The following is a 21,517-nucleotide window of genomic DNA, read 5'->3' on the forward strand; positions in this document are numbered from 1 at the left end:
ATATATCATCAGTTCATCTTCAAGGGGCGTTTCTCCTATCTACTCCACACTGTATGGCTATTCATTACTTCATTTCAGAAATATTGATGTTACGTCTCCGCTGGTGGTATAGGATGTGCAGCTCATACACGTATGGCTCCTTTCCCAAGAACTGTCTGTGTGATAGTCTTCAGCCCACATGCTCTTCCAGAATTTTCACATCTCACCAATTAATAAGGTCTCTTTCTTCTCCTTGAAACGGACTGACTGCCAATGACTGCCTTGATGAATAAAAACACAGAAGTGACAGTATTTGACTTCCGAGGCTAACTTCTGAAAAGTCCTATAGATTCTGCCTAGTTTTTTTTTCAAACCATTCGCCCTGGGAACCTCAGCATCATGTTGTGAGGAAGCTCAGACTATTTGTAGTTCCACATGCAGTGATACCCTGGGTTCCACTTCCAGGGAACCGGTCTGGACCTCACGATCAAAGGTCCCGTTTCTCTCAGGAGTGGCCTAGAGTGTTCAGGGAGAGGCCTGTGTGCTAGGCGAGGTTCCCAGTCTCAGGACAGTGTTTGTGGTGGTGGTGGTGGTAGTGGTGGTGGTGATGGAGGAAGAGGAGGTGGTGGTGGTGGTGGAGGTGGTGGTTGTCGTGGTGGTGGTGATGGAGGAGGTGGTGGTGGTGGAGGAGATGGTGGAGGAGGTAGTGGTGGTGGTGATAGTGGTGGTGGTGGAGGTGGAAATGAGTTTTCTACTGGGTGTGGATGTTACAGTTAGCTCTTTTAAAAATGATATTACTAGGCTGGAGAGATGGCTCAGAGGTTAAGGGCACTTGACTGCTCCTCCAGACGTCCTGAGTTCAATCCCAGCAACCACATGGTGGCTCGCAGCCATCTATGATGAGATCTGGTGCCCTCTTCTGGCCTGCAGATGTACATGCAGGTAGAGCATTGTATGCATAATAATAAATAAATAAATCTTTAAAAAAAATAAAAAATAAAAATTATTAAAAAAAATGATATTACTGATGACGGCAGTAGAAACTCAGGAGTTCCAAAAGCCCATGTTGGCAACAAAAGTGTTACAGCCCTTTGTTAAGCTGCCATGTTGAGCCTGACAGTGGATGCAGGTGAAGGCCTAAAACTGGCCAGAAGGCATGTCCAGTGAGAGGCAGGCCTGACAAATGCTTCACTGGTCAGCACGGAGCTTGCTGAGACAGAGCAGGCTTCAGTGGCTACCAAGACATTTCCACCACCTGTTCCCCCCACCACCCACCCACCCCCCATGTCCAGCAGCAATTCTTCCCCAGAATAAATGATGAGACTCAGATGGTGTAGTGAGAGAGCAAGACAGCCAACTTTTATTAGTGAATCAGGGAATTATAAACTTGGACAGTGGAGAGGGGTTTGAGGGTGAATGTGTCTGATTCCTTGGAGCTAGAAATGCCAGAGATACTTAAAAACAGCCCTACCACAAGAGGGAAAAGTAGTACTGAATTACCCTATGGGTGGAGATTCTCCAGGTACAGTTAAAAGGTGATTGGTTGAAAGCCAAGACACCAAGACATCTCATTAGCATAGGGGGGTTATCTCCAGGAATTCCCAGGGTCTTGCTGAACAGGTTTCTTATCAGGAAAGGGTCAGGCATGTAATCTTCCCTGAGGGCTATGCAACACTCCTTAGGGGATCTAGGGTTTCCAGGATCAGGCAAAGAGGGGACACCACTGAGGGGTTACCATATATCAGGTTCAGAGTCCATCCAGAAATGCCAGACTTAGACCTTACAATGGGCTCCCACACTATTAACATCATGTGGAGATGTTCAAATCCACGGTCCCCAGTTAGGTCTCAACTATCATCTATCATCAACTAGTTGACACAACAGCCTCAGAGCATCCTCCCCTTGGCTTCCAAGTGCCCCATCTGTTGGCTGAGTGGAGCAAAGGGAAGGTAGTATGTGATCCAGGGACCTCTAAAATGCAAACTAACAAGAAAATGGATGCTTGGGTTTTAAAGCTACTTCTGCATTTGGGGTAACTGTTACATAGCCATAGTAACTAGAATGCCACCATATTGCCTTGCTTGGATGTGAAAGTTCCAACAAAGGCTTCAGATAAGATGTAGGTACAATAATCTTGTGTTTTAAGACATGGTTTTAGTGGAATAAGAAATCCTTTGTGGATAAGAAGTTGAAGTCTTTTTAGGTTCAGGAATAGTAGCTAAGATTTGAAAGGTCCTAAAGACATGCTTGTTAATGTTCAATGAATGGAAAAACAAATATGGTTTAGTTAGCAAGTATTAGTTAGAAAGTTTCTAGAGGTAGTTTACTATACTTATACTCAACAAATTTTGCTGCCTATAAATAACTTGGGATGTCTTATTATAATTATTTTCAGTTTAGGAGCTACAAAACTCATTAATTTTCCTCTCTTGTTCTTATAAACACGTGTCATGATTACATTTGTTACCTATTGAACTATGCCCCAAGCCGTCCTTGACTGATTCCAAAAGTCAATGTATCTTTAAGGATACATTACTGAGGATAACCAAAATAAAATTTTAAAATAATTTATTTATTTTACTTGCACTGATGTTTTGCCTGCATGTATGTCTGTGAGAGGGTATCCAGATACTCTGGAAGAGCAGCCAGTGCTCTTAACCATGGAGCCATCTCTCCAGACCCCAACCAAAATAATTTAATAGAAGGTAATTTCAAAATAAGAGATTCCTGTGTTTTAAACAACACAGTGTTCAAAGGCAATGGAATGCAATGATGCAGACATAAGCATTTCAGCATCCATGGTAACATCTCTGAACATGGAAATTTTTTTTTACCAAATTTGGAGTGTAAGTTTTATTTTGCATGACAAAAATATAAGTTTATTTTTCTCATGATCATACCTCATGCCACACATATATTTAGCTATACGAAGACAAGAAGGAGAAAAGAGGTAAAGAGAAAATCAATATTGTCATAAACGCATGAACAGATAATTCCCATTTGTTTTTTAATGGTCCTATTGGGAATAAGTATTTTCATTTTTCTGCAGGGAATGTTATAGTAATGGAATAAATAGAGCACTAGCTTTACAGCTTCACAGCCCCACATTTGTTTAATCAGAAGTTAATAGGTCCTTACCGCCCTGCCTTCCTCCAGCCTCACTTAGTGTCAACTGCATAAAAGTGTGTTGCGTGTACAAGAATCTCAGCATCACTCATTCTCACAGGAAACATCAACGTGGCAGCAAAAGTCCTTGAAACAAATATAAATGCCAGCATAGTCAACAAACGCCAAAAGGAAACAACGGGTAGAGCCCACAGCAAAACCTTACTTCTCTTCCTAAGTATATCCCAGAGCCCAGTGGCAGCACTGTGTCCAGACCCCCTTCATTTGCGTCCTGTTTCTCCATAATTGTTCTATCACCTCCATACCTCCTCCACACATATACTTGTACACACACACACACACACACACACACACACACACACACACACACACGCACACACACCGCCATGTGCTGCTTTCTACCTCAGATCATCTGCAGAATCAATTCTTTCCTCCCAGGCATTATTTTGCCACCTCTTCTTGGTCAACCAGATTGGCCTGGGACCCATTTACTTATTTTCTTCTTCCTTAACCTGGTCCTACAATAATGGAATTCTCCCTTTCAAGGCAAGAAGGGAGAAGAAGCTATGAGTCATAAATATAGTCATACCAACACCTTCCATGTGGAATTATGTTTTTTATCAAGTGGTGATAGAATATAGGTAACCTCATTATTAATCTATACAATCGGAATATCAAAGTGTACTAACACTGGCTACAGATTCAGATGAGTGGGTCCGGGGATATGTTTAGAGTTACATATGATCTCAGCTCTGCTGAGGGCTGAATAAATTATTAATAATTTAAACGTATGGATATCTAGTCTGAAGAAGAGCTACCCCCACTCCCAAGACCACCCCATTTCCTTTACCTGATATCTCAACATCACATTTTTTTAGGCCAAAGGGGAGTTTATAGCTTCAGAAGCTGGCCTGGCAGTCAGAGTCAAGTATCCTCTTATATATATCTGTCAATCTAACGGTTTATATATCTTGTCCACCTTGCTTTCCCTCTGCCCCAGGGCTTTCTCCTTAGATATCTGGCAGCCCCAGTAAGAGCCTTATCAACCGTAGCTAAGTATTTTAAGAATGGAAATTCTTAGGTGTAGACTGAATCTAGAAACATGCACACACATGCACACACATGCACGAGGGCGGGGATAGAGAGCACGCACACAAGCACACGTGCTAAAACATCAAGGCAAGTTTTGTTTTGTTTTGTTTTTTAAGCCTGTGAAAATAGGAGGGTCAGACAGGGGCAGTCTAGAGCACGAAGATGCTTAAGTGGCTGAAAATGTTTTGTTGGTACAGCACAGACAGAAACCAAGTCCACGTGTGTCGTTAAAGGAATATACAAGGTTGTAGCCGTGTAAAATTTTACTAGTCAGCCAATGTGTACAAATAAGCTCAATTCCAAAGCAAAGCACTTGTAAGAATGTTTGAAAATCTACATTGCCAAATCGAGAAAACAGGCAGATTAAAGATACAATAAAATGTCTACTAGCCGGGAAAACGAAGAGGTTTGGGAGGACTTCAGAGGGGAGAGGAATACTCTCTTAAAGATGAAAAGCACTAGCAGAGAGTGAATAGAAAAGTGAGCATCAGAAGTGGTAAGTGAAGTCTAATTGCTCTTGCTTTTTAATTCTCAGTCTTGATGGCTCCCATGAAAAAGGAAAAGGAATTGCATCCTGTTCTTTGCAAAGATTAATGCTATGGCAATATTACTTCAGAGAACTAGCTACCATTTTATCTATCCACATCAGATATATTTCTATTTTGCTTGCTCCATAATTATAAATAGAAATTAAACAAGTAGATAACTGATTTCAGAAAATCAAGTGATGAAATCAGAAAACCCACCTAAGTTCATGGCATGTTTCCTATTTGTGTTGCTTCCCTGTTTTTAAAAACTAAATTGCTGCACAAGTCTTAGACCTCATCAAAGTGTTTCAGACCATAGCTTCAACTGTAAAAGGTTCTGCAGATGAAAGCCGTCTCTGGTCTCTGCAGCAAGGATGCCATAAGGAAAGCTTCCGCTACGAGACCAGCAGCTCTGTGTTCTCAGCTATGACCACAGTGTATGCTGAGTGTTTAATTTATTCTATGCCCATAAGAGAATTTCCTAGAACTTTGGTCCATTTCTAATAGACTTTCTCTGAATGGTTTAAAGTCTTTTCGGAGGAGCTTTCTCTGGTAAGGCACATCTTGACTATCTGATAGTTTTCCTGAAACTCTGGCCTGTGTGTCACATTCAAATCTTGGCCCATTTCTCTTACAGCCTGCTGAGTTGGGGATGTATGGGAAACGCCCTGGCAGTGTCACTCAGGGATAAGAGCTGTCCCAGAGAAGGCAGCACTTCCCTAAGGACAGACTAGGGAGTTCTGGGGAGGCTCTCAGAACGTGGAAGGCAACGGAAAAGACAGATGTCTCCACGGGTTTTGAACAAAGGCTCAGGCAGGAGCAGACGAGGTTGTCCTGCTTTATCGCTGCTTGCTCCTGCCTTTCAAAGGAATGCTCTTTTGCTGGCAGAGTAAATCAAATCCACAAAGCATAAGAGAGGGAACTGACCTACACTTCCTCGCTCTCCTTGGCAACTTCTTCCACACGGTCAATCGCTGACCTGCAAGAATCCCACTCCTATCTTGTCTCCCACGTTTGAAAGGGACAGCCTACAACAAACCCAGCACATCTTCCTCACTTTGTCTTACTGCAGTGCTGGAAATGGGACACTAGTCCTCCTGCACGCTGGGCTCTACCACCGAGACACATCCCCAGCCCTTTTCTAGGTTTAGCTTGGTAAATCTTTCAGCTGATTTCCATGTGTTTCCTCTATAAGCCTTGAGACCCAGAACAAACCGCTTTGCACAAAGACTAAGGGACTGAGTCAATAAATCACACCCTCCATGCTGCTAGCACTTAAAACACACTAACAAGCCCTGAGTTGCCAGTTTCAAAAATAAAACAGTAACAAAGAGACACCAGGCCTTGATGGTTCGCACAGAACGTCAGCCTCCTCAGTTGGCAGTTGTGCCCTTCACCCACATTAAATTCACCATAAGAAAATTCCTTAAAGTGCCAGGCGTGGTGGGCACACGCCTTTAATCCCAGCACTCAGGAGGCAGAGGCAGGTGGATCGCTGTGAGTTCGAGGTCAGCCTGGTCTACAAAACAAATCCAGTACAGCCAAGGCTACACAGAGAAACTCTGTCTCAAACAAACAAACAAACAAACAAAGTCCTGTCAGCCCAGTTCCTCATGGAGGAGAAGAACAGAATGAAACCATAACAACAAAATGTGACTGGATTGTCTATAGAACTGTTCACTTGATCTTTATGTCAAGCCTTCATTGACACGATTAACCAGAGACCGGAAACTGAAGCCATGCGAGAAGGAAGGCTACCTGACTGCCTAATCCACTTTGTAGACCACCTGCACAATTAGTTACACATCCTCCATATATTTGTTCTTATAACTTTATCTAATCTATTTCCAATAGGTTCTAAGCATTGTAGCCCCTTTTGGGAGCCGTTTATTACAGCTAGGCATTTTTTTTTTTAAATGTACTCAACAGTCTTTCTGAAACTTTGATTCCAATTTACTGCATTTGAAATTTGCCTCACTATGTTGTTAGACCCTCTTCTCCAGACCACGTCATAGATGGTTTTTTCACATTCCCTTTTAGGAATAATTTAGCCACACTTCTCACAAAGTAGCTGGAGTAGAGAGTTTATGGTATAAATTACAAAAAAAAAAAAAAAAAATTGCGATGTGTGAAGACATTCTATAGCGAATAAATTAAAGCAACAATTTCATATGTATTAAACTAACACTTTTTAAAATTTGTGGTTCCCGTAGTTTGCAGGCCTGGCTCTGAAGTATCTGGTATGGAGAAACTGAATAGAAAAGATGACTCTCAGAGCAGATTTCACAGGCTGGAGATCAGCCAGCCTCTCCTAGGGATAGTTAAAAGTAGAAGAATCTTTAAAAGTAAGTTTAACATGGAGGCCCTGCAAAGATTTATGATGTTAGCATTTGGACAGGTGAAAAAGACTGAGCTTAGCACCTCCTCAGATACAATCAACACTAGTCTAGCAGTTAAGAGAAAATAAAGGTACCAGTTGGGAGAGGACATTAGCACCCTCTACATATGTGCAAATAGATGCACAGAATTGAAGTGACTGACAAACCCAAAATATACTTATAATATGAAGGGAGGGTGGTTTTTTTTCTTATTTAATGTTACTGTCTATGTTCAGAGGGAATGGTTTCTGATTTCTATAATGGATGCAGAGCGAATGAGTAAACATGAAACTTCATCCTATGTAATCCCGGGGGAGAGGGTTCTCTGTAGACCTGGCTAGTCTCAAATTCACAGTTATCTTCCTGCCTTAATCCTATGAGTGTTGGGGTTAAAAGTGAACACAGAGCCGAGAGCTGTGGCTCACACCTGTAACCCCAGCACTCGGGAGGCAGAGGCAGGCGGATCTCTGAGAGTTTGAGGCCAGCCCCGTCTACAAAGTGAGTCCAGGACAGCCAGGGCTCTTGTTACACAGAGAAACTCTGTCTTGAAAAAAAAAACAAAAAACAAAAAACCAGTGCATGTACACATACCTTTTAAAATTAGATTTAAGAATCAAGTTTTAATTCTCTTACTGATTTCAGTTTTCAAAAATATTTTTCTTTTTTTTTTTTCCTCAGTATTTATCACTGAACCTGCATTTTCCCTATTTTATTTATTTCCTTATTCCCTTTCTCCTTCAGCCTATGGTCTAACAGTTAAGCTCTTTGAGGATGAAAATTTGCTCAGTTTTCTAACTCGCTTTTGGCTTCAGAATGCTGTCTCACCTAGGTGTGCTTGGTAGTCTTATGTCAACTACACACACACTGGAATAATTTTGGGAGAGGGAACTTCAGTTGAGAAAAATGTCCCCATCAAATTGGCCTGTGGGCAAGCTTGAGCCAATTTTTTTGATTAATGATCGATGTGGGAGGACGCAGCTGACAGTGGGCAGTGCCACCCTGTGCTGGTGGCCCAGGGTGCTGTAAGGAAGCAGGCTGACCAAGCCCTGAGGTGTGACCCAGGAAGCAGTGCGCCTCAATGGCTTCTACACCAGCTCCTGCCTCGAGCTCCTGCCCTGACTCCCTGTCGCGATGGACTACAAGGTATAAGGAGAAGCAAATCCTTTCCTTCCCAAGTTGCTTGGGTCATGATGTTTCATCACAGCAACAGAAAATATAACCAAGCCAGGCGTGGTGATACACGCCTTTAATCCCAGCATTTGGGAGGATCACTGTGAGTTCGAGGCCAGCCTGGTCTGCAAAGTGAGTCCAGGACAGCCAAGGCTACACAGAGAAACCCTGTTTTAAAAAACCAAAAAAAGAAAGAAAGAAACTATAACCAAAATAGTAGAGAACCAATAAATATCTTAAAGGTATACACTTACTTATTTGACACTCCCTTCTCTATAAGAAAGCAATCTCAAAGACATAATACCCTTTTTCTGCCAAAGTAGCTAGAGAATAAAAAAGTGTAAATCATGACTGAAAAAGAAGTTCCTTAAACTCACAAAGGTAGGTTTTGAGATGGTATAGATCCTTAAAATACACACTGGGAAGCACATAAATTGAACTATCTCATTAAAGGCACTAAAGATGAGTTCCACAGGCACACGGTCCATGTTTAAGCACATCTCCTGTTACATAAACTTGTAACATCATCTTGGATAAGGTACTAAGAGCCAAATGGAAGAGCAGCAGACAGAGACAAGGCAGCCAGTAGGTTAAGCTGTTACATTTACTAATGTGTGTGTTCTTCACACTCACTCTACATGGGTAGCACAATCACTGTCCTCAATTTTCATGTGGTGAAAATATGAAATAAGGGCATGTGTTACTACTTCCTGCGTGCGCTCAGCGATGGTCTTCCAGCGCTAAACTCACTCTTTGGTCCTGTGGTCCTGGAGCTGCAGAACACTTAGCTGCCAACAGAGGGCATTAAAGAGATGTCCGCAGGATCATTACTTCAGAAAGACCCGTAAACAGGCACTTGCTCTCCGCCTGAGCCCAATGGCCATCTTGGATGGTTTCAATGCCCACCTTGCAAAATCTTCTGCTGCCAGCACTCTGGGTGTTCTGTGGTTGTCACATAGTCTTCAAAGAATGCACAATCCCAAATTTGGAAATGGAATCAGGACATTATTTCTACTCCTTCGCTCCTTTACTGTGTACTTTTCTTCAGCCAAAAAGTAATGGGTATTTTGTTGTGTTGTTTTGTTTTGTTTTAATTGGCTATTGTTACCACATAGATACCACTTTATTTGCCCAGTTTTATTTTTAATTACTTACACACAGGGTCTTACTAATAATCCAGGCTGCCTTTGAACTCAGCATCTTTGCACCTCCGCCTTTCAGCCTGTTTTTGTTGTTGTTTTTATCTAGCTTAGTAAATAAATGCCATCTACATGTTACTTTTTTGTATATTTGCAATATACAAAAATTGACATTAGTTTTCCCTAGATACAGTACCATTAGGATATTATATCCCATCAGATGCTCATGTGCCCAATACTGTGCCACTGGGAGGCAATAAATAAATCTGAGTTTCAACTCCTTGTAGTCTGGTAACAGAAAATACTCTTCAAACTACTATGCATGTTGCCTGGCCTCTAGCATGTAAGATAACATTCAGTTTAGCATTCATTACAATCTGAACACCTCGAATGAGGGAGGACCCAAAGCTTTTGTTCAATGGCAAAAATAAGAACTATAATTAAAAAGGTAAATAAATTACTTCATCTCATCTTCACATATATGGCATAAACTAACAGTATTTAATCTTCAATTTTTTTTTTGAGACAGGGTTTCTCTGTATAGCCTTGGCTGTCCTGGACTCACTTTGTAGACCAGACTGGCCTGGAACTCACAGCAATTCACCTGCCTCTGCCTCCCGAGTGCTGAGATTAAAAGCATGCGCCACCACGCCCAGCATCAATTTTTATTTTTCAACTTACTTTCACATAGAGCGGTCAACTCAAAGAAGTCTGTAGCATTGGTGTGGGATAAGTAATTGTTTCTACAGCAAAATCGAGGCCCACAAACACCAAAACATCCCTCAAATCTGTTGTATGCAAGTCACATAAGAGCCGCTGAGAATGCTGGGAGTACCGTCAGTCCTTCAGCTTAAAGTGTGTTTGTTCCAGAGACAACATGTTGGGAAGATGATGAACAGTACCTTATGTAGAAAAGAGAGGTTAGATAGAATCCAACCAGGGGTGCTGTAAAGGGGAGATTAGTGCCTTGTGACCTAAATGGGATCCTTATAAAAGACAGGCAAGAGTATATACAAAACACAAACTGGACTTGATGGGTTTTTTAAAAAGCGAGTGTTAGGGAGGGGGTGGGTGGGTCCAGGAGGCATTAGAGGTGAATGTGACCAAAATAAATTATATGCATGCAAAATTCTCAATTAGTAAAAAACTTAGAACATTGGCAGAGGGAGGCTTACACAAAACCGTGGTGTGAAAACAGAAGCAGGGCGATTAAGAGTTCACACCACCATAATGCAAGGAAAGCTAGCACCTTGCAGAACCAGGAAGGGGTGAAACCAGACATTCCCCTGGGAGCTCACCCTTGCTGAGACCTTGACTCCAGCCAAGTAGTACTGGTTTAGACTGCTAGCCTCTGCAAATGTAAAAGAAGTCATTGTTTTGAGATGGCAAGTTATGATGACACGTTGTGGTAGCTCCCGGAAACCTATACACTAAGAAATTTAGGTTTAAATAAAAAGTTTATGTTGTAGAAGATAATATCCTAATATGCCATATGACTTAAATACTCAATTTCATTAAAACTAAGACCATTAAGATGCACATTTGTTTGTAATACAAACATTCTATAAGATTTCTATCCAAAGTGTATAGAAAGAACTCTTTCAATTTAATTTTTTAAAAAGCCATCAAACACACACACACACACACACACACACACACACACACACCCTAGATGCCCGCATGGCCAATAAGCATATGAAAATGTGCTCAACACCACTGGCTTATTATTGGGGAGTGTAATTTAACATCCTAACAAGACAATATGCCATTACCTCCCCACAACTAAAATAAAAAGTTTTAATAATACTAAGTGTTGGCAAAGATACAGAATAGCTAGAACTCTCAGACATTGTTAATGGAAGTGCAAACTGAAAAAACTACTTAGAGAAACTGCAATTGACTGAATGTAAATATATGCATGTTCTCTAGTTCAGCAACTCTACTCATATATAAATAAAGTATGTTTATATGCACACAAAGACAGTGCAAAAATGAATAATATTCATCAATGGTAGAATGGGTTTTTTTTTTTTTAGTGCTATAGTCTTCTAATGAAACAATGCACAGCAATGCAAGGAAATGGACTAGAGTCGCAGCCAAGAGGATGAGTAAATCTTAGAGACATGTTAACAGCAGCAGCAAGATGTAAAACAGTATGTAATACATGATTCCACTATAATTTAGTTCATCAACATGGTTTCCAAGGGTGGGAATGAATGTTCTGGGATGGGTCTCAAGGGAGCTTGCTCACATGTTTAGAAAGTTCAGTGTTTTCACTAGGGTGGCGGGTGCATAGATTAGTAAAAAATTAGTAAAATAAAACTGCAGTGTCCATATAACTTTAATTTAGGTCTAAAGAAGAAAAAACAAGAAAACTTTATTTTAAAGAAATGGAAGAAAGATAGGCTAACAATCACTTGTTAAGATTTTAGAAACAGGCCTGGTGGAGGTGGCAGCACACGCCTTTCATCCCAGCACTTGAGAGGCAAAGGCAGGCAGATCGTTGTGAGTTCAAAGCCAGCCTGGTCTGCAGAGCAAGTCCAGGACATCCAGGGCTACACAAAGAAACCCTGTCTAAAAAAATAAAAAGAAAGAAACAAAGAAACAAAGAGAGAGGAAGGAAGGAAGGAAGGAAACTGGACTGTCAACCTAATGTCATTGAGAAAAATGGTCTTATGAAAACAGATTTTCTTCTGTTGCAAAACTGGGACATTAATATACACTCAACTTGGAGGGCGGTTAAGAGAATTACATCCTATATAAATACACTAAGTTCCTAAAGAAACATAAACACAAGGTAACACCTTTAAATACAATTTCAAAAGTCCCATTTCACTGAAATAATCTCTTATAAATACCTCTCTATTATTTTAAAATACCATCACCAGAAGTAAACTAGAATGTGAACCTCTATGAGGCCAAAGAACAAACTGAGCAATAGGGGCCACTGTAGAGTTAGCTGTACTGCCTATGTGCCTCAGGATGAGTGATGTCATAAACCTGAGAAGCTAAGATTGACACTAAGGGCTCCCACATTAGGGATACACATTCAGTTCCAGAGAATCCAAAGATATGAATAGCTCAAGCTTGATGATGATGCTGTGGTACTCACTTCTTTCTGTTTGAGGGTTAACAGTTGAAGCTAACCATGCTATAGTCACATTTATAAACATATACAGCTGGTTCAAATCTTGAAACTTCTTTAATTATAAGCTGTCCAGTATGGTAGCCACAGATGACCTGAGGCTATTAAGAATCCAAAATGGAGGTGTAAAATACACCTCATGTACTTGTGTCAAAACTTTGTACAAAAAGAATATAAAACATCTCAAGAAGCCTGGCAAGGTGGCACACACCTGTAATCCTAGCACTCGGGGAGGCAAAGGCAGGCGGATCTCGGTGAGTTCGAGGCCAGCCTGGTCTACAATGTGAGTTCAGGACAGCCAGAGTTACACAGAGAAACCCTGTCTTGAGGGGGGAAAAAATCTCAAGAACATTTTACTGATCACATGTCAAAATGATAATAGTTTAATTATTTCTGTTAAATAAGATGTACTAATGAAATTAATTTAATTGGTTACTCTTTGATGTTGTTAATAAAAAAAAATCCAAATTATACATATGACTTCTGTTATGTTTCTTTTGGGAAAAGAGAGCTCTAAATAAATATGGACATTTTCATAATGCTGTTTATTTCTTTTTGGACAGAGAGCTCAGAGAATTTTAAGAATTTATGTTCCAGTTGTTTAAGGTTACCTGACCTGATTACCTGTCTTTGTCAAAGATTAAAACCTATGCTTAATCTTTATAATCAACTGGGTTCGGGGATGGTCATATAATAAGATGTTTGGCATGCATGATGTCATGGAATGTTTGCCCAGTCTTCCCCAAGCTCCAGTTACATGTAAACCTGTGGTTCTGAAGTTTCTGGGAACTTGTAAGTACTGAGCAAAACAATGACCTACTAAATCTAAAGGCTTTGCCAGGGGACCTCAACCAGACACTACATTCAAACAAAATCAACCCTGCTGACCCTCAGAAGCCCCACGTTGAAGCCCCAACCTCTAATATGACTGGATATGGAGATGGGAGGTGGGGGGGCTTTAATTGGTGATAATTAAGGCTAAAAGAAGTCAAAGGGTGGTACTCTCATTCATAAGATTGTGTGGGTGGCACTCTCATTCATAAGATTGTGTGGCCTCAGAAGAGAAAGGGGGTCCTGGAGAACTGGCTCAGCAAGCAGGAATGCTTGCTGCTCTTGCAGAGGATCCAGATTTGATTCTCAGCACCCACATGGAGGCTCACAGACATCTGTAACTCTAATTTCAGGTAATCTAATGTCCTCTTCTGACCTCTGTGGGCAACAGGCACATACATGGCACACACACACATATTCAGGCAAAACACTTATAAACATAAACTAATAAAATAAATAATGAATCTAAAACATATTTTTAAATAAAAGGGAGACCCTTCTACCAGGTGAGAATATGCAGCAAAGAATGTAAGTAATTGACAAGCAAGGACAAGAGCCTTCCCCAGAAACAGACTGTATGTATCTTGAGCTTGGTCTCCTTGAAATCCTTGCAGTGATATGAAAGCAAATTTCTTCAGTCAGCCAGTGTTACTTTGTTAACTTAACCTAAACAGACTACTACAGATACCTACTCACTCAAGGCATTCTCAGCTTAATATTACTTAATACTAACTGTAGATCTATAAATTTGCTAGGTAAAGCCACAGTGCTTTGTATCAAGTAGAAAGTAAGTATAACTTGTTGAATTTCTCTAAAACATCCTAGGACCGGCTGTTTCATATCCTTTACACAACAACCCACTCATGGACCATCTTTGGAGGGTTCGGCCAAAAGGGCCAAGAAGTAGTTACTATTATTTTTAGATATTCCCTCAGAACATTGCCCTAACTGTATAAAGAATATTCTCTTCCGTAGATAGAATTCACATTCCCACTTGTACTTAAAAAGTGATAAGTTGTTAATATCTTCCCTAGGGATTTGCTTCTTGGGATGACACCTTCAATGATATCGTCACCATAGTTTAAGCACAATAAAGTCTTACTTAATGCTCCAAGGCACAAACAAACTCAGTATTATTCAGTCAGTATAGGACTCAGCCTTGGGGCTATTGGAATAAAATTTGACAAGGAAAAACACACACGGGGTAGGGGGGTAGGGGGTCCCAGAAAGGGGTATAGAATATTTCTTACTTTAAACATTATTGGGTGTTTTAATCCTGGTAATAAGGGGGGGGACCAAGTGGGATAATTGCCTAAACAATTATCATATTAATCCCTTCAATACCTATTTGAATTCTAAGGAGATCAAAGAACGTTCCCAAATACACTTTCATTTCCCCATACACTTTTCTGCAGAAAGGGCCCAGCCCCTAACATAATCTCAAAGGAGGTAGACCAAAATAAAAATAACAATAAATTTTTAAAAATTGAGCATCTCTTTTTCTTTTCTTTTCTTTCTTTCTTTCCTTCTTTCTTTTAGCATCTCTTAAAAGGGTTTGCTTCTTTGAGCTGAATGAAAGCTCTTGGTCTCACCCCCAGGCCAGCTAGGTGTAACCAACTTTTCCATCTTTTGCTCCACACCTGTATCCATCTTGTCTCCAGTTGGTTTGCTGCTCACCGGTTTTTGGGTTTTGTTTCCCAGGTATGTTTGCACTGGTTGCCTCCAACGTTCCCCCTCCTTGCTTGCTGTCCTGCTCTTAATGTCACTGCTTTACCAGAGCGGCTTCTGAATGGCTGTCTCAGGTGAGTAGGACTCACCCCATTCATCAAGACACCCCGCCCCTTCCCTCCCCCTCCCCCGCTTTCTTCACTACTCTCCGGAGCAACCTGATCTTACCATGGTGCTGGAGCAGTAGCCCTTCCCTGCATTTCCTTTGTACTTTGGTCTGGAAACGGTAGATTTGGAGGCAGTACTTTTAAGCGTGCCAGATCTGTTTCCATACTATCATTCCCAGGCGATGTAAAAATCTTTTCTGCTCCCGCTTAAAACATGCTGTAAGAAATGGCGCCTACAGTGAGTGGACACTTAGCTCCACTGAGGAGACTATTACGTAAAACTATCAACAGCCATCTGTGGATGCCAGTTATTTTGGTATTTGAGTCAAGTGGTAAAGTCCACTGCACCTGCTATGGCCACTGTTTCTCTAAGAGCCGGCGCCCCCTGTACTCCCCACCCAAAGCCCCATTCCAAGCACTGCCCTTGCATATAACTTCCTCCTACAGCCCCCAGGATGAGGATAAAGAAATAAACTTCACTCCATCCCACAGACTTCTTCGCAGTAAATTCTCAAATCTCTTCCCCATTTGCTTGCAGAGAGCGGATGGGTAAGTTCTTCACCCCCTGCTAAAAGTTGCCTTAAATCGGCGTCTGGCCCAGGCACCGCCCGGCTCTCAGATAGAGCGAGGGCTGGCCACTAAGGAGCGGCGATCCCTGGCTTATTTCTGAAGGCAAGCTCGCCTCCCGGGAGCGCAGAGCCCGGCATCTGCCCAGGGGGCAGCTCCGCGGGCCCGGACCGCCACGGACCCTGCGCCGCGGCCTCCGTGCCTCATTGGGGCGCCGCGCGGCGCGGCCGAGGCCAGCGGTGGCGGCGACGGCCCCCGGGGGATGGCGGCGGCCGGGCTCCGCCAGCAGGTGGCCCCGGGGTCCCGGCGGCGCCGCCCCCTCCGCCGGCGCGGCCCCTCCTCCCGCGGGGGCGGTCAGCGCCCCGGCCGCCGCTCCGCACCCGCCGCCGCCGCCCTCCCTCGGCTCGCCGCGTCCCCCGGGCCGCGTCCGCAGGCTGAGCCCAGGCGGGCCGCAGCGAGCACCCCGCAGCTCCGCGCCCCCGCTGGGCCCCGCTCCCGGCGGAAAGTTGGGCTGCGGCGGGCGGCGTTGGGGAAAGAGCGAGGCGGCTTGAGGGGGCACCGAGGGGGCGCCTAAGACACCGGGAAGGCGGCGCCGCTCGAGGGGACAACTTCGCCCGGGAGCCCGCGCCTGCAGCCCCCGGCCGGGCTCGCGGTGGTTCCTCCCGTCCCTCGGCCTCCCACCCCCCAACCCCCACCCGCCGATCGAGACGCGGACCTTGGTCCCTGCGGCTCCGCGGCGGTGACACGAGCTGGGCTCAGCCACCGCCTCAGTCTCCTGCCGCGCCGCCACCTTGCCCGCACCATGGAGTTCTCCGAGAGGAAAAGAAGCAGGAAATCCCAGAGCTTCAAACTGGTGAGCCGAGGTAAGCTGCCGGCCCGGGGACAGCGGCGGGAAGCCGGAGCCGCGCTCCGCGCACTCGGCCCCGCGCGCCCCGGCCGCCCGCGGGCTCCACGCCGGGGGCGCGCCCGCCTCGACCCCCTCGTCCCCGCCCGAGCCCGGGGCCCGGCGGGCCGCACACGCCCCGCCGCAGGGAAAGTTGTGCTTGAGGGGACCCACGGGGTGTTGTTGAAGGTAAACATGTCGGAGGGCACGTCAGGAAATTAGCAAACAATGACACCGGGGAGCCGAGCCCGCACTGGGGGTGCCACCACCGCGACAGCCGCAGGGCTGGGGTGGCTGAGGGTTTGCCTGGCCGGCAGGCCAAGAATGGACTGCGATTTGTTTTTGTTTTCGTTTTTTTACCCCCCTACGCAAAGAGAAGGAAGGAGAGGAAAAGATGATCATTGTTCTTTTTAAGAGGAATCAGCTCATTAGGGATCCAAGCTCAAAGCAGAAATTGTTGACATACAGTGTCTTTTCTAGTTGAGTGGTTTGGGTGGAAAGGTGTTTTATGACTAGAACCTACACCAGTCAGACAAGTGTCATTACAAGAAAGAAAGAAAGAAATCCAGCTATGTCCTGCCGACTAACAGGTGTACAGCACACTCCTTAGGCTTTTATTTTTGTCCAGGGAGGAGAAAGTTGAATAGTGTCTCCTCTGGGTTCTGTTGCTTGTTTGAGTCTGTCTTCCTGATTTGAGTCTTTAAAAAAAAATGATGACAACTCGAAATAAGGAACACACCTGTCAAAATGTTGTGAGTCACCAGAGGAGGGATGACACCCCCTCCCCAATGGTAAGGACACAAGTCCCAATACAGAGTTCCAACCCACCCTCTTTGAAATATCTTTGAATCAACTTGAGGTCAAAGCCAGATCACAGAATCTGTCCACTTTTCCTGGGTGAGCCACGTGATTGTTCCAAGGACCCGCAAAAGTCACGTGTAAACAGATTACTATTGGAAGGTAATTGAAAGCGATTGAGTTTTTCAAACTCAGCTAGGCTGAAATGAGGATTTTTATAAAGCCCACTTTTGTTGGTTAGCCTGGAAATGGTTTAATTATAGACATTTTGAGGATCTGCTCATCTGTGTTTCCCCTAATTTAGTTTTGTACTATGTAATGATAGAGGCCTGAAATAGTGTATGTATTCAAAATATTTGGCTACTCTTTCTTGGTACCCACCTCCCCAACAAGGATGTTGATTCCTGGAGTTTTGTACTTTGGAAGTCTGTGATGACCCTGTTCATACAGTGTGCTCTGCTGCGGGAATGGAGGCTGCTTTCTTATTTATGACCTCAGGGAACTTACTACTTTATCTTAAAAGAGGGTGGTTTTCTCATATTGTCCCTCGGCAGCTAGGGCAAACAACAAACAAACACACCCACCAAAACCTTGGGTAGTTGGGTAGTTGTTGAGAAGGGGCCTCGGTTTTCATACTCCAGTGGTCCTGCTTTGTAAAGAACTACATTACCGAAGTGCCGAGGCTTCCCCGGGAGATGGGAGATGTTATGTGTGAAATTTAACATAGGAAGTTTTTCCTTTTCTTTTTTTTTAAAATGATGAGTCTGATTCTGCTATGCAGGTGCTTTTCTTTTTCTTTTTCTCTTCTTTTGAAGATAAACTATTGCATGTTCAGTAAGTACAGTAGTTGAATGCGAAAGATTCACTTATGTAAAAGGTAAAAACTTGCTTCATTTTAAGGTATACTTTTTAAAAATCAGTATCTTTTTATTAAAAACGAAACAAAACAAAACACCAAAGCCCAGTGGTGGTGGCACACACCTTTAGTCCCAGCACTTGGGAGGCAGAGGTAGGCAGAATGTTGTGAGTTCGAGGCCAACCTGGTCTACAGAATGAGTCCAGGACAGCCAAGGCTACACAGAGAAACCCTGTCTCGAAAAACCAAACCAAACTAACCAACCAAACAAATGAACAAAAACATGTGCTTACTTTTCAGCTGAGATTTTTCTAGTTAAACTGAGAAGAGAGGCAGTTCTGAAGCACACTGTTGATACGCTCACAAAAATGGCTTGTGGAAATAAATTTGGGAAATTCCCTTGGCTTGCCTGTGATTTGGCAAGATTTCCCTTTCCTTACAAATATACTTGCTGTGTCAAAGAAGAGAAACCCGATAATTGGTGTCTGAGGGCAAATTTTACTGTGAAAACTGTAGCTAAGCATACCTGTTCTGTAAAATCAAAGTAATGGCTCAAGTTTGTGGACATCATAGTAAGCAAAGTTTTGCTGATTAACGTTGACTATAGTTTCTTTGAGAGTTCTTGAAAATATGCCTGTAAGTTATACGTACAAAGAATGGGAGTCCTTAATTGCTTATCCCTATGTCTTGAAGTCATTAAAATTCTAATTTTCGGTTATTTTTTCATGCCAGATTATCACCATGAGGTGTATAAAATCTCAGAATTCAGCAACGATGTTAATGGGGAGACCAAAGAGACACAACCCATTTTTTTAGGTAGGTTTTTATGTCAATTAATTTCTCAGCAAAACAGCATGGTGTGGCCATTTGCAATTTCAGGGGCAGGGTGGTGGGGGAGAGAGCTTGTGCATGAACGGGAAATGTCTGCCATTGCTTAATGTATGACATTCTTTTCAAGACCTTTTATTTTACAGATTGCCAATATATCCCTTATTAACATTGCTAAAAGTTGTAATTTCAGACATAAATGTTTATTAGTGTCTACACACAGTGCTAATTATCACTCAGTCACAGAGCCAGATGCTGACTGCGCAGTTTCGTCGCTCGGCACTCACCCCATTTACATTGCATATTCGCTGGCATGCTTCACTGGCAATAGTTTGTGTAATTGGGGTATTACATCTTTGACATCTGGATAACAGAAATTCAATTTCCAGGAAGCTGCTATTTGTTTGGTTCTGCTTCTGCCTTGGGTGGGATAGAGGAGGAATGCGCTGTCTTTATTATAATGTCCCTTCACCTCTGTGGCCTGGTTGCTAATCCTGCCGTGACAAAATTAAATTAAATCTATAGTCAAAAAGCGTAAGGAGGATAAAAGTTTGATTGCCTGCCTCACCACCTCTGGACAGTGCCTGTTACTACCCAACAGCTTTTCGCTTCCTGGCTGTGTGTCTTTCTCATTTAATATTTGTGGTCAGAGAGAAAAGCTGACTTTCTCCTGCCACAGTCCTTCCTGGTTTGCCTACCTTGGGGACAGGCAAAGCAAAGGCAGCATCCTCTAAAGTTTCGGACAAGTGTTGTTGCCCCACAGATGTATAGGTAGCCAAAAGTGTAGGCTGTTTGCCTATGTGCGTGTAGCTTGGCCATACAAGTGTATATGAAGACCCTTTTTGTTTGTTTGTTTTTTGTTTTTGTTTTTTTGAGACAGAGTTTCTCTGTGTAGCCTTGACTGATGAGGAATCTTGTGTACACAGTTTGTTACCTACCGTCTTTGGGCCAAAAAATTTAAAGTGTCTAGGATGTTTCCTTTAAAAGTGCTTATCAAGGCAAAGTACAGGGTAAATGGTGACATTTGGCTTCAACTTTGCCCATCCTGGACTCTCAATAACCTCAGGTAGTAGGCTGAGGGCCAGGTACTGCATAAGCAGGAAGCAGAACATGTGAGACTATCAGGGTCGGAGTGCTTGAGTGCAAGGGCCAGAGCTACCCAGTGGCTGGAGATGTCTGTGCTTGGGTTGCTGCTGAGATCCAGATTGGTAGGTTTCTGTTGTTCTCGTTCTTGTTGTTTTTTCAGATTAAAACATTGTAACAGCTGGAGAGTGTAGTGTATTTTTCCCAAATCTTTCTGGTTTGGTTTAAAGAAGAGGAAAGGTGCAAAGCCTGCAAAGGCCCAGGCAGAAGTCACACTGACAAAGGTGAACTAGGGAGACATGAGCTGTTCCTACCAGAATGATCACCACAGGCACTCAGATCTTTCTAGTAAAGCAGAGAATATTCCCATGGCCAGCACCTCCCCCAGCACCTACTGACTGTTATGAACACTGACCACCAAAATCAAGTGAGATGCTATGGCCTAGAAAGAAATGTGTCTCAGATTACACTCTCCTCAGTGCTCTAACCTGGGTCAGATGAGTTCCTTAAGTACCACTTGATTTAGCCATTTGAGACAACGAATTTGCATTCTAGTAGAAAATTTACACTTCTCATATAAGTGGAATATTATGTCCTGGCTTGGGTTCTTGTCCAGCAAAGGTCTCCTCACAACTCTTTCCTATTGGTTGCTTGTAAAATATTAACAATGTTAGTTAGGAGCAAATTGTGAGGCTGAAAGGAAGGGTAGTAGGGCGCTAGTGCTCGGTCTTCAGTAAAAGCAAGCGCTTGGGCAAATGTTTTCTTCCTTATCTGAACTGGAGATACAAGAATACCATTAAAGAGCCAGGCGTGGAGTCCATCTTGAAAGTGGTTTATAGAAAGGCCTTCTGTGATCCAGTTCTTGGGAAGATCAGATACGGTTCCCAGAGATCCTCCAGGTCAATTAAAAAGAAGCGCAAATGATTTGGAAACGTAATTTCTAGAACAGGAAATGGCTACAGATAACATCTGAAGTTAAGAATTGTGTTGCTGACAGTGTTAGAGTTTGTGTTCCTCTTCTCCAAACACAGATTTATACCAGGCTTAACTCATACATTGCAGAAGCCCATTCATAATAGTACCTCGCGCGTGGGCCTAGGAGAGTTTGCTATGTCAAGACCTGAGAACTGCACACTTGTAAAAAGTACTAGCACATAGCCCCCATGATTTTACATAGGATGCTCTGTATTCAGACATGTGTATCCTCTGTAATGCTCTGCATCTGTAAGATCCAAGTACGAGTCTCAGGGGAATAGAGAGTACCCTAGATTTTGGCAGAG

The 21,517-nt window shown here is 43.1% G+C and overlaps 2 protein-coding genes across 5 annotated transcripts in view; one reads left to right on the plus strand and one right to left on the minus strand.

Annotated features, from left to right (window-relative positions):
* The window catches only part of Prpf18 (pre-mRNA processing factor 18), an 807,949-nt gene that overhangs the window by 60,974 nt on the left and 725,458 nt on the right, over positions 1–21,517 (minus strand). The gene's annotated exons all lie outside the window — the stretch shown is intronic.
* Bend7 (BEN domain containing 7) overlaps positions 16,219–21,517 on the plus strand; it is an 83,244-nt gene continuing 77,945 nt past the window's right edge. For all 3 annotated transcript variants that reach the window (XR_007831193.1, XM_051151331.1, XM_051151332.1), the window contains exons 1-2: positions 16,219–16,652; positions 19,059–19,142. Coding sequence is in view for 2 of the 3 variants with exons in the window: in XM_051151331.1 (XP_051007288.1) it covers positions 16,592–16,652; positions 19,059–19,142 (145 nt within the window). In the remaining variant the exon portion in view is untranslated. The remainder of the gene's footprint in view (positions 16,653–19,058; positions 19,143–21,517) is intronic.

The sequence above is a fragment of the Acomys russatus genome, chromosome 9, assembly GCF_903995435.1.
Source record: "Acomys russatus chromosome 9, mAcoRus1.1, whole genome shotgun sequence".
In the NCBI taxonomy this organism is placed as follows: domain Eukaryota; kingdom Metazoa; phylum Chordata; class Mammalia; order Rodentia; family Muridae; genus Acomys; species Acomys russatus.